The 12,155-nt window shown below is 39.2% G+C and overlaps 1 protein-coding gene across 1 annotated transcript in view; it reads right to left on the reverse strand.

Moving 5' to 3' along the window:
- TTC39C (tetratricopeptide repeat domain 39C) overlaps positions 1-1,468 on the reverse strand; it is a gene marked incomplete at its 3' end in the record, with an annotated part of 8,444 nt that extends 6,976 nt beyond the window's left edge. The window contains exon 1 of the mRNA XM_010146500.1: positions 1,421-1,468. Within this exon, the coding sequence (XP_010144802.1) occupies positions 1,421-1,453 (33 nt within the window). The remainder of the gene's footprint in view (positions 1-1,420) is intronic.
- Between the last annotated feature and the right edge of the window lie 10,687 nt (positions 1,469-12,155).

Genomic DNA, 12,155 nt, shown 5'->3' on the forward strand with positions numbered 1-12,155 from the left:
AGAAAGAATTGCAGGACAAGTAACTTCTTTCCTTGATGCTTTATTAAAGGAAAGCCCTGAATGACACAGGCACACAAAGTGCTGCTGCTATGTTTAGAACAGTAGCTAAGCAAGATACTTTCAAGATCCACTGATGCTGCACTCTGATGTTACACTGGTTCAGTGCATCAATTCAGACAAGTGAGCCTGAGAGATTCTCCCTCTTTCTTTCTCCTCTCCACTGACTTAAAAGCAAGCATATGCCCCAGGAGGTTCCTAACAAATATATTTTTCCATACTGCACAGCCTACAGACACCAGAGAAAATTCAAATTAGTTTCATTTACAACTTATCTATTTCTGGCATATTATAATAAATTTTGTCTTTAAAAAGAGTATTACCACAGAATTTCTGGTGCAATCTAAGATTATGCAGCAAAGTCAGAATGAGGACAGTCAAAAAACCAAGATTTAAACATTTTCTAATACACCTGCTCATCTTTTATGCAAGTTATTCTCATTTTTAATACATTAAAAAAAAGAAAAGCATTTAACAGACCTAACATGCTCATTAAGACTCTTCAGCCAGTCAGCATTCCAAGTTCTCATATATTCAAAAAGGAAGCAACGTGAATGAATTGAATTCATAAATCGTAGAATAGTTTGGGTTGGAAAGGACCTTAAAGCCCATCCAGTTCCAACCCCCCTGCCATGGGCAGGGACATCTTCCACTAGACCAGGTTGCTCAAAGCCTCATCCAGCCTGGCCTTGAACACTTCCAGGGATGGGGCATTCACAGCTTCTCTGGGCAACCTGTTCCAGTGCCTCACCTCTCTCTCCAGGAAGAATTTCTTCTGATATCCAATCTAACCCTCCCCGCTTTCAATTTAAACCCGTTACCCCTTGTCCTGTCACTACAGGCCCTTGTAAAAAGTCCCCCCCAGCTTCCTTGTAGCCCCTTCAGGTACTGGAAGGTGCTATAAGGTCTCCCCAGGGCCTTCTCTTCTCCAGGCTGAACAAGCCCAACTCTCTCAGCCTGTCCCCACAGGAGACGTGCTCCAGCCCTACTTCACCTGGCAGTACAGATGGAGAAATTTTCAGTAGCAAGTGCTATAAGGAAAATGGCAATTATGAGTATTATTTTAATAATACCTCTACTGCTCGTTGAAGAGATGGGGTTTTTATGGCTCTTTTAATGGAACACATAAATATTTCATACATTTGACAAGCTGAACCTTTACTTTCTATTTAAACCACATGAGTAAACATGTTTTATATAACATAATGACTTTGTTTTCTTGCTACAGTTAATCTAAAACCTGGAAAAAATTAAGTCTCATAAAATAAACAAATTGGAGTACCCACTGCTATGAACACACACACGCACATACAAACATAACTACAAGAGAATAGATGTATACTCTCTGCCCCCATCTACTCACCAAAAAACTGACAAAACTGGCTCCAAAGCTCATTAATGGGCTATGGTGTCTGTAAAGAAAACAAAATGCAGTTACTATATTTGCACATATTTCCTATCGTAAAGATCAATATTGCTTTTCTTGATTTTTAACTTATACATCTGTAAATAAATCTTGGGGTTTTCTTATCAAGTTACAAACTAACGCTGCATCATTCTGCAAGATGTAACAGAAATAAGCCAAGAGCTTTATCATTTTTACTAAGACCTGAATATACCTTTTTTACAGAAGGGTTTTTTTTATCATTAAGTTGCATGTATTTTTTAAGAGAAAACACTGCCATCAAAACACATCCAGTGCAGGTCAAAAAAATTTAAGAGCTACAGAAAATTAAAAACTGTTTCACTCTTCTCTACGATCAATCACTACAATTTTGACCCAGCAGACAAATCTTAACTGGTTCTATTAAGAGATTCCCACTTCTCCCCGTTCCTATGAATTTATCTACCCAGATTTCGGAAAAATGTATATGCCCCATAACAAAGTTCTTGGAAATACAAAGTTCTTACAAGGTTTATGATTTTATGGCTGCTTTGTTTCAAGCCCAGAGTACATAGCGTACTACATCATGTGGAATAGCTTTAAGATGTTTCACCTGTTGTGTTTGCAGTGATATTCCAAAGGGTAAAATCAACAGCAAGATCAAAAAAATGTATGCAGCCAAAATCTTGGGATTATAAGGGACACGTTCCAAGCTGCAGGACTAGTGTAATAACACAGACCACAAGGCTCCAGTAATGTCACACAGAAGGCATTTAAAACAAAATTAAAATAGTAATTTCAGGATCTCAGCGGTACCACCGATATACACTTCAGCAGTGGGATGACAGGTTGTAGATCCATGTATAAATACCACTACCAGAATAAGGATAAAATATATATATAGCACTCCAGAAGAAAAAAAATTGCATACAAAGAGTGACTTTCAGGATTTAAGAAGAGGTAACACTTATGCTACAGGTACATATATTGCTGTAGTACAGTATTTACGCTGTTTCCAATTTAATTCAGCAAGCACAGTTTTAAAATAGGACAAGCACCTGAAAACCATGGAGAAAAAATATTTATTACAGAACAAATTTCCAAAACTAAAGCCATATTATAAATACAAGGGATTATTTTTTTTTAAAGGTTGCCATCAAGTTATGTCAGGAGAGGTTTAGATTAGATATTAGGAAAAACTTTTTTACTGAGAGAGCGGTCAGGCACTGGAACAGGCTGCCCAGGGAAGTGGTGGAGTCACCAACCCTGGAGGTGTTCAAGGAGCATGTAGACATGACGCTTGAGTACGTGGTCTAGTGGGTACAGTAGTGTTAGGTGGATGGTTGGACTAGGTGATCTTATAGGTCTTTTCCAACCTCAGTGATTCTGTGAATATTCTCCCTGTCCCTTTCCACTTTCTGATTTAACATAAATATATGAAAGCAAGGACATGAACAAGAAAAACACGGACAATAAAAAAAGCAAGTTAGAACAGAAAAACTTTCCTGTTTTAGATACGGTGCTCAATTCTGGATATACATATAAGAGTAAGATCAACATAACTTGCCACATTTTTTCAAAAATAGGTTAGATATTTTCCCCTTTGTTGGCAGGCCAACAAGAACAGCTGCCAGTAAATACCTCTGCTCGTCAGTACCTGGTCGGTTCTCTACCAACAGCTGTGTTACAGCAAGCTGCAGAAATCAACTACACAAGTTATCCTGGCTGCAGCTGACCCTTTCAGCACCAACTCTTGCTACAGAGGGCACGTGGCTATTTCATAATCCACTTTGACTCGTGAGGCGTGCAGGACCCATCCAGCAGCCAGTCCTACCACCACCCTACTCTGCAGCACATAACTTCTCCCATACGTTTCAAGGTCACACCCGCTGCATTATCAACACCCAACACACCTAAAGCTGCAGAACGGATGAGCACAAGAAATGTTCACATCCTTACATATGAAGCTGCACTTACATCATAGTTTCATGGAAGCTCAAAAATAAATTTCTGAGCTTTCAGAAATCCACCTACACGGAGAGTAAGCAGTTCTGGGGAGGCAAGCAGGTAGGCATCTCTAGCTAATCAACCTTTCATGCTGAAGTCCATTCAGAACAGAAAAGCACATCCATACTGAAAATTTTACTTCACTACCAAAAATGGATCCAAATAAATTATTTCAATGGAATGACTAAAGTTTGAGTTTCTGAACACCTGTATACAATTTACTTGTAAACATGATTAAGTATGACACTCTTACTAAAGCTGTGCACAACATGAACAAGATTGCGTTGTTGTTTTTATTTTCGCCATTATGAAAAACGCATAAGCAAATCAAATAAGGTTAGCAACATATGATATAGCTCTCAGAAGACAGCAGCATCCAAGAATTCCTTAGGAATTGGCAAGAAGTATATGAGTTTTATCAACAAAACATAAATACAAAATAAATATTGTGAAATTATAGAATAAATAGTAAGTGTTGCATATGAGAACATTTTAATAGTTCGACTATTTTTTATTTGCTATGAATTTATAAAAAAAGATCCTCCTGTTGTAGAAGTAGTTACTGAAGCCTTAAAAAGTCAGCTTTAGAGGTAAACTGATTCCCTGTCTATGGGAACAACATTTTCCAATAGAGCAGCTTGAATAATGGCCATGTTTGGGATCAAAACCACAAGTAAACAGGAAGAAAGTTGAGAATCAAACAGCATACATATGCTGTTTCAGCAGCTCAATATATAGGCTAGTTGGGGCATAATCAAGCATTTTTTTTTAATTTGGTTTTCTCCTCTCTTCAGGACTAAGAACCTGTTGCAAAGAGTACACATATACATGCGTGAAGGTATCAACATAGAATCACAGAATGGTTTGGGTTGGAAGGGACCTTAAAGACCATCCAGTTCCAACCCCCCTGCCATGGGCAGGGACACCTTCCACTAGACCAGGTTGCTCAAAGCCTCATCCAGCCTGGCCTTGAACACTTCCAGGGATGGGGCATCCACAGCTGCTCTGGGCAACCTGTTCCAGTGCCTCACCGCCCTCTCTCCAGGAAGCTTTTACACTTTTTTGATAAATTTTAATACCATGTTAAAAAATGAGGCATCTAGTGAAAGATGAGAGCCAACTTCTCTTCCAAGATTACAAAAGATATCAAAGTATTTACTGCAAGCAATGAACATTTGTCTAATTATTTTACATCTATTTGACCAAGTAAAACTGTGAAGTTTTTTCCCCAAACAAACATTTATCCTTCAAAACCACTTCCCCATGTGCATTTTGACACTCACAGCTCACTGTTTAAATTTCTTCCACCATGATTAAAGACGAGACAACAAAAAACTCAGGAGCCACATCACTCTACTCTGAAATTATCACTAGCTAGATACAGGAGGTAAAATGTTGCAGATTGAGGGACTGAAAATTAAAAAGGACCAATCTATAAAAAGCATTGTTATTACAGCACATATGGGCTGTAGCACATAAGGACCCTGAAGCAAGGAAACATGATGCATAATATTATACTATGTCTGGGAAATGTTCTGTTGAGACCACAGAGTTTGGCAATCAAAACATGGCAACTTCACTGCAGGAGCTCCTCACACGGAGCTTGTGTCATCACTAAACAAAATAAGGAACACTTCTACCCGTGTCCTACATAGTCACTGGATATAGACTATGGTTGCAGCTTTGGGGAAAATCATGTGTTAAGGTAATTTCAGCCTTTAGAAACCTTTTTAAACAAAACCGTGTTTAGTGCTCAGTCTTGGCAAATATTACGGTGACTGATAAATTCCTCAACAGGTTGGGGTTATCTTTTCCTTGAGAGCTAGGAAAATAGTTTGCAATGGCACAGTACCATCCCACTAAACACTAAGGCATAACTAATGATGATAATTAAGTCTCTGAAAAAAGCACAGTTCCATGAGAATAACCCTCAGCTCAAACTCCTTATAAGTGACCTTCAGCACCAGGTGTGATTTTACATCTTTTGACAGATCCCAAGAAGTTGTTAATACACAAGAAAACCCCAATGAGGCAGCACTTGAGAAAGTACTAGCAGCAAACCAATGGTCTTATTGACGCTGACAAGAGTTATGGAAGTAAATACAGATGAACACTGGGACACTGCACTAGCCAAGCTGCCCTCACGATAACCTCTGTTAAGTAAAGAAAAATCTCAAGACTCTTAAGTTAGTTCAAAGATGAAGAAACATTCAGTCTCCAGTCACGTTTTGTGAAACAGTTTGCACCTCCCCTACCAAACTAGGGCTCAGAAGAGATCTTTGTAATAAGAAACTGTGCTACCAACATTTCCAGAAGATAACCACAGTAAAAGATTGTACATATCAGTAACATCGGTATGTATAACTAAACTTAAGTCAGAAGTCCCGAAGCAGACCTTTCTTCAGGTATATAAACTGGCATTATAGGAGATATTGTTTCTCCCAGTAAAACCTGACTAACTCACATTTCATGGCCTAAGATGTTAATTCAGTCTAAAAAGAAAGATGTTTGCCGTGCCGTTCTCACACATGATGGCAACATTCAGGAGCATTAAGCCTGGGTTTAATAAGGCTGAGAAAACACAGCCCAATTTCACCATTAAAAAAAAAAATCAGAACTGAGGCACATCAAAAGAAAAATCAATTACTTCTCAGTATTTGCTTCTTTTCTACAGCCATTTCCATGATAGTATTTCACTTCCAAACACATCAGCTTCTAAAGCTACTACAGCCTAGCTCAGGTTTAAACTTCAATAATGTAATTAACCTGCCAACATTTCCTCCACACTCTTCTAGGCCCTGCTGCTTTAACCACGGTCCACTAAAAATGCCAGACATCATACCGATATTGATGTTCAAGTTGAAACAAAGCAAATTATCTTCCTCCAAAGCAGGAGAGTAAAGCATAATGAAAAATTAAGAATTAATGTGAGTTCACAGATAAATATAGAAACAGCTACTGAATATTTTAAAAACAAGCCGAGATACACATAAACGATATATAAAGGTAAGTAATTTACTGCAACAACATACAAATCCTTTGGCCATTATTCCACCACAGACTATTCTAGATAGAATACATTCTAAACATTATTGGTGAGACTACAAACATGACTGATCTTTGCACAAGCACACATCTCATCCGATGTTGGTATGTGCAATGACTAAGGCAATGTAAGAGTCATGAAAGCATTACAGTATCAAGACACATGGAAAACTGAAGGACAGATCTAGGTTTGGCCATCATTCCACCACAGACTATTCTAGAATACATTCTAAACATTATTGGTGAGACTACAAACATGACTGATCTTTGCACAAGCACACATCTCATCCAATGTTGGTATGTGCAATGACTAAGGCAATGTAAGAGTCATGAAAGCATTACAGTATCAAGACACATGGAAAACTGAAGGACAGATCTAGGTTTACTTTATATTTCACCATCAGCCCAAGTTTGCTTTAATCTTCAAGGTCCCTTCCAACCTAAACCGTTCTGTGATTCTGTGAATTAAATAAACTCTTGGCATACACTTCTATTTTCACTAGAAACACACAAAAGAGAAATTCAGGAATGTGAAAGGAGTAATTCTGTGGCCCTGTCCCATCCAGTTCTCACTTAACTTGTTTTGTCCTTCCACTAATTAGTGGGGAATTTTTTTTGCTCTTCACGCTGTTTAGATGTGCAAGAACATCAAAACCCCAGGAATTCTAAAAATCATTTTAAAGTGCACCTTTACTTTGAAAAGTAGTTACAAAACTGCCAGACAAGCTAGTTACAACGTATCAGCTGATGTGCACTAACTGTCCAATTGCACACTCTTAATCCATAAGAATTAACGGACTTTTGCAAAGTCTTTTTCCACTGTAGGTTCACAACTAACCTGACTGAAGTTACTTCCAGAACAAACCATAGCAGCTTAACTGACATCATGTAACTTCTTAACATCTCAGAGCTCCTGAAGTATATTAAAACAAAAACCATATCCCTCCCATCACAATAGCCTGAAATAATTTATCAGAAATAGTAGATCAAAGAATGGGTGCACTAGCAAGGGTGAAAAGTCTTCACAATATCTAACTCTGTTAATACAGAATTTCTTCAGTGCTAAGATCTGCTTACTGTCACACCTCTTCTGTCATCTCCACCAAATCCGACTTCCAACATCCAGGTTACAAACTCAGATTTTTGTTTAGCTTTCTGCCGTCTTCCCTTGGGAGTCCCAGCCACCAGGTTTTGCTTCATATGCCAAATGGATCTCTCAAACACCCTCTTACCCTTTTTCGCACTTGTTTTGGTGACAACACCTGTCTCTGTCACCAAGGCAGTAAAACTAAGCATCACATTCAACGTGATCATTTCTATGTACCCACATCTTGGAAGATTTAAACTGTAGAACATTTAGATTTTTTTCTAATCTACCCATGTAACTGGAAGACTGACGCTGGGTTTATGTGCCCCACTGTTACTGTAACATGCTCTGCCTAGCCTCAAGCAATGAAAGCTTACCTCATTAAGGCACACATTCAGAATATCGCTGCTAAAAATCACTTCCCTGGTACCTAACTCTCCTTTCTACACATCCATCTAGCAGCTGCTGTCTGCCTATCCTTGCAATAAACAAAAGCACAGTGCTGCTACCCAGGCACTCATGACTTACTCTCATGCTGCCAATCAAGACGCCATCATCCTTTCCCCAGCTGACTTACGTCAGTTCCCACCCTGCTGTCCTTATCTTTAGAGGAACCACCAAAACATCTACTAAATCACTTAATTTTTGCTCTTAAGGTTCCTTTGCTGAAGTCCATAAACAAGAATTTCAACAGGCTGCCCACAGATGGGCCATAATCTACCCGCTGATCAACGCCGGCTGAATGTCACCTTGTCTCAACTTGTATTTGGGTCAAAAGTATTTTGAGCCACGGTAAACATTTAAAACTGGTAATAAGTAGGCTCAAACACCTACTCACAGGGGAATTTCTGGTCCATCACTAAAGTTCATACGTCTGTTAATACATACACTGCAACACGTCATAACTTTAAAAATTCCAGGTTTTTAAAGTAAGCGTACTAAGTTCTTTTATCACTTTCCTATTTGCTCCAAATACCCATTCTCCCCCACATCTAGCAGGTTGTACAGCATTTTCCTACACTGACCCCATTCCTTAAATCTTTACACATTTTGCCTTAGAATCACATTTCCTCTACATCACTTTCTTCTTTGGCGACGACCTTATTATACACACTTATCCATCTTGTACCATTTCTCTTAATTCAGATGCAAGTTGCAAACTTTACCAAGCCTCCTCTGAGGTAAGAGTCATTCACACGAAGATTCAAACATTTCCCTGGTAGAAGAAAGACGGCTGTTGGATTTCTTGTAAGGTAATGCTCCTGATCTTACATGCTTTATGTTGTGAGGCAACATTTGGCTAAAAACCTCCTGATTTTATTTGACACTGTCTTCTCTTAGCTGGAGGAGTTTTTAAATCTTTTGAGTTGCAAATGCTCTTAAGTAGTGAAGAATCAGAAAAAAAGTCTTTTGACAGCTGCTTCTGAAATGTTTAGGAATCCACAAAGCTAGAAGGGGAAAAAGAACACTCCAATTCCAGCTGTCTTGCTACTGTCAGCGTGGTTCACCAAGACAATACCATCCCACGGGCTGACTGTGGGCTCCATCTCCAATGCCTACGTCCTCGGTTAACCTCCAGTCTCTCGCAGCTTTTACAGGTACTCAGTTTAAACTGATGAGAACTGGGATGGTGTCAGCATGGTTCAAGCTGAATAGAAAGACTGGTACCTGACAGTTTCAAATATGAGTTAGCACTGTGGGGACCTGACACAGCTACAAGCATTAAAGACAGTGGTACCGCCTGTTACAGATTTGTGAAAATATTACATCCATTGGTGTTTGATTAGTGTTCAAAAAGCTGTCAGCACCAGTAGGTGGAGGATCTAAGGAAAAACTCACAGAAAAGCATATGCAGATGTCGATGCTACCTGCTGATGATTTTTTTCAAACCCCGATATCTTCCCTCAAGTATAATTTAAGACAAAACAATTCACAAGTTACACCTGACAAATCATTAACTGCTTTACAGTGACAGTCAGTGCAGTTCCAACTACATGTATCTGACACACAAACATGTTCATCTGACTTCCTCAGGTTCTAAATAGATACATATGAGCTCTAAACACCAAAAGGCAAAATACTACACTCTCATGCACAACACAAACACAGTGGTTCTGTAGCCCATAACTTCAAAGTACCACCACTCCTCAAAGGCGCGACTTTACCACTGCGGTTATACATATGAAACACAGCTGCAATTTCTACGCTGGCTTCCTCAGGGATGAAATTATGAGCAGCTTTCAAATATAACTGATTTTGGGCTCATCAGCCAACTTTCCTAAAGATGCAAAAATGCAGAATAGCAAAGAAAGAAATAGATCCTGCCTGCATTGGAATGACAGCTGTCCTTGGGCTCATCAAGGCTGTCTACAGCCCCATAAAGAGAGCAGCATTGATGTGAATTAATATTTCACAAGCAGCAGATGCAAAACAGTAGTTTCTAAGAAACAATTTTAACTAAATTAAACGACAACCTAATGAAACTGAAGTTTTGGTGAAAAACTGAGTTTCCAAGTTGTCTTGTATATTCTTAGAGTTTTCATAAGAAAAAAAAAATTCCATTCCTTCCTTCACTTGCAGGACTCATCGGATAACTGTTCAGCTGCTGAAACAGAGCTAAACTACCTGCATATGCAGTAATCTAGAACTAACACTTCCTATAAGAAAGATGACTTGAAATATAGACAACACACACATCAAGTTCATAAAGTTGTATTTCATTTTATATATACATATATGAATGAAACATTAATAGCATTAGGTAAGTCCTTGAAGGAAGAACTCATCCAGGACAAGCATAGAACCAAAAACTGTCGGGGGAGGGGAGTAAACCTCATTGCATGTGCCTCCAAAAGCCAAATTTATAGGAAGTTAAGCATCTGTATCTCCTCTCCTAAATCTGATGCAAAATCTCAACATACAGCTAATCTGCAATTCAATAAAGGTCTAGTAGTTCACAGCAAGAGAAACACTGCTGCAAATTCTGGGATGAGGACTGGAGATTTTCACAGTCATTTAAAAACTAGAGACAGCTATTATCGATTTATGAATCATAAAACCACTTAATCTAATGTAGGAATTCCTATTTAGTCCTTGCAGGTAGTGTTTAAAGGCCAAGATAAAACAGTACACTGAACTTAATGCACTGCTTGACAAAAATCAAAGAAAAGCCTGCACCTGGAAAAAAAGATAGATAAGTTTCTGCATTTAAGAAATCCTTAGTAACAGACCTTCTAGATACCAAGAGAACAATTTGCAGAAGATATCATTGTTCACCCTTTCAAGGAAGGATTAAACTGAATTTTTAAAATAGGAATCAACAACCGTACTCCCTATCACTACTGTGCAACATAAGAAGCATCACGTATTTAGAATTCCTAAACGACTTCCAGATTCACACTACTGAGAGAAAGCAAAGGCAAAACACAACTGAGAGGAGATGAAACCTCATCAAGTGCTCCTTAACTGGCACCTTAAAAAGGCCCCAACCAACCACACAACACAAAAACAAACAACCTAAACCAACAGGTTCCTTAGATACCTAGAACAATTGACAACTCCAGCAGAATCAAGAAATAAGTAACTCCCAGGGTGCAACTTCATATGGAAGTGAACTGCATGTTACTTATGTGAGGAATCCAGAATCAGGATCTTGCTTATCACATGCAATATTCCAGTTAGTTCTACACAACTAATGTATGTAACATAGCAGTATATACTAAAGGCGGAATAAAATATTTAATATGAGACTGTAGCAGGTACACAACAAGTTATTATTCCATTATTATTAGGGGGAGTTTTCTTAATTTGCATCACTTTCCCCAACTCTACCGCATAGGATCACAGAATGGCTTGGGTTGGAAGGGACTTTAAAGACCATCAAGTTCCAACCCCCCTGCCATGGGCAGGGACACCTTCCACTAGACCAGGTTGCTCAAAGCCTCATCCAGCCTGGCCTTGAACACTTCCAGGGATGGGGCATCCACAGCTTCTCTGGGCAACCTGTTCCAGTGCCTCACCACCCTCTCTGGGAAGAACTTCTTCCTGATACCTAATCTAAACCTCCCCACTTTCAATTTAAACCCGTTCCCCCATGTCCTATCACTACAGGCCTTTGTAAAAAGAAAACATCCTCAAAACATCCTTTCTGTAAATAGGATTTAAGTAGGTAAGTACACCATCACTATGAAATGCCATTTTAAGTCAATAAAAACCTTTTTTATTCATATAGGCAAGAGCAGCACAGCGCGTATTAATTATTTAGAAAGTACGTGCAATTACAGCAGCCCAAGCTTGCCTGGCACGCTCTAAGTCCTCAGACAAAAAGCAAGGACAGGAACGGGCAATCTTTTCTTTAAGACTGACTTACACCACCGCGTTAATGCCATTCCTACCAGGTGACTATCTAACGCACAAACCTAAACACGATGTACGCAGGGATTATGAACATAATCCCACAGCCTGAAGATAATCACAGTAGCATTCAAGGACCTTTTGTCGCTATCCGCTTCGTAGGCTGCAACCAGCTCCCTTGCACGTGCGCGTGCCCTCGTGCCCGTCAGCGCCAGGCAGCCG

This window comes from Eurypyga helias, unplaced genomic scaffold, assembly GCF_000690775.1.
Source record: "Eurypyga helias isolate BGI_N326 unplaced genomic scaffold, ASM69077v1 scaffold23152, whole genome shotgun sequence".
NCBI lineage: Eukaryota > Metazoa > Chordata > Aves > Eurypygiformes > Eurypygidae > Eurypyga > Eurypyga helias.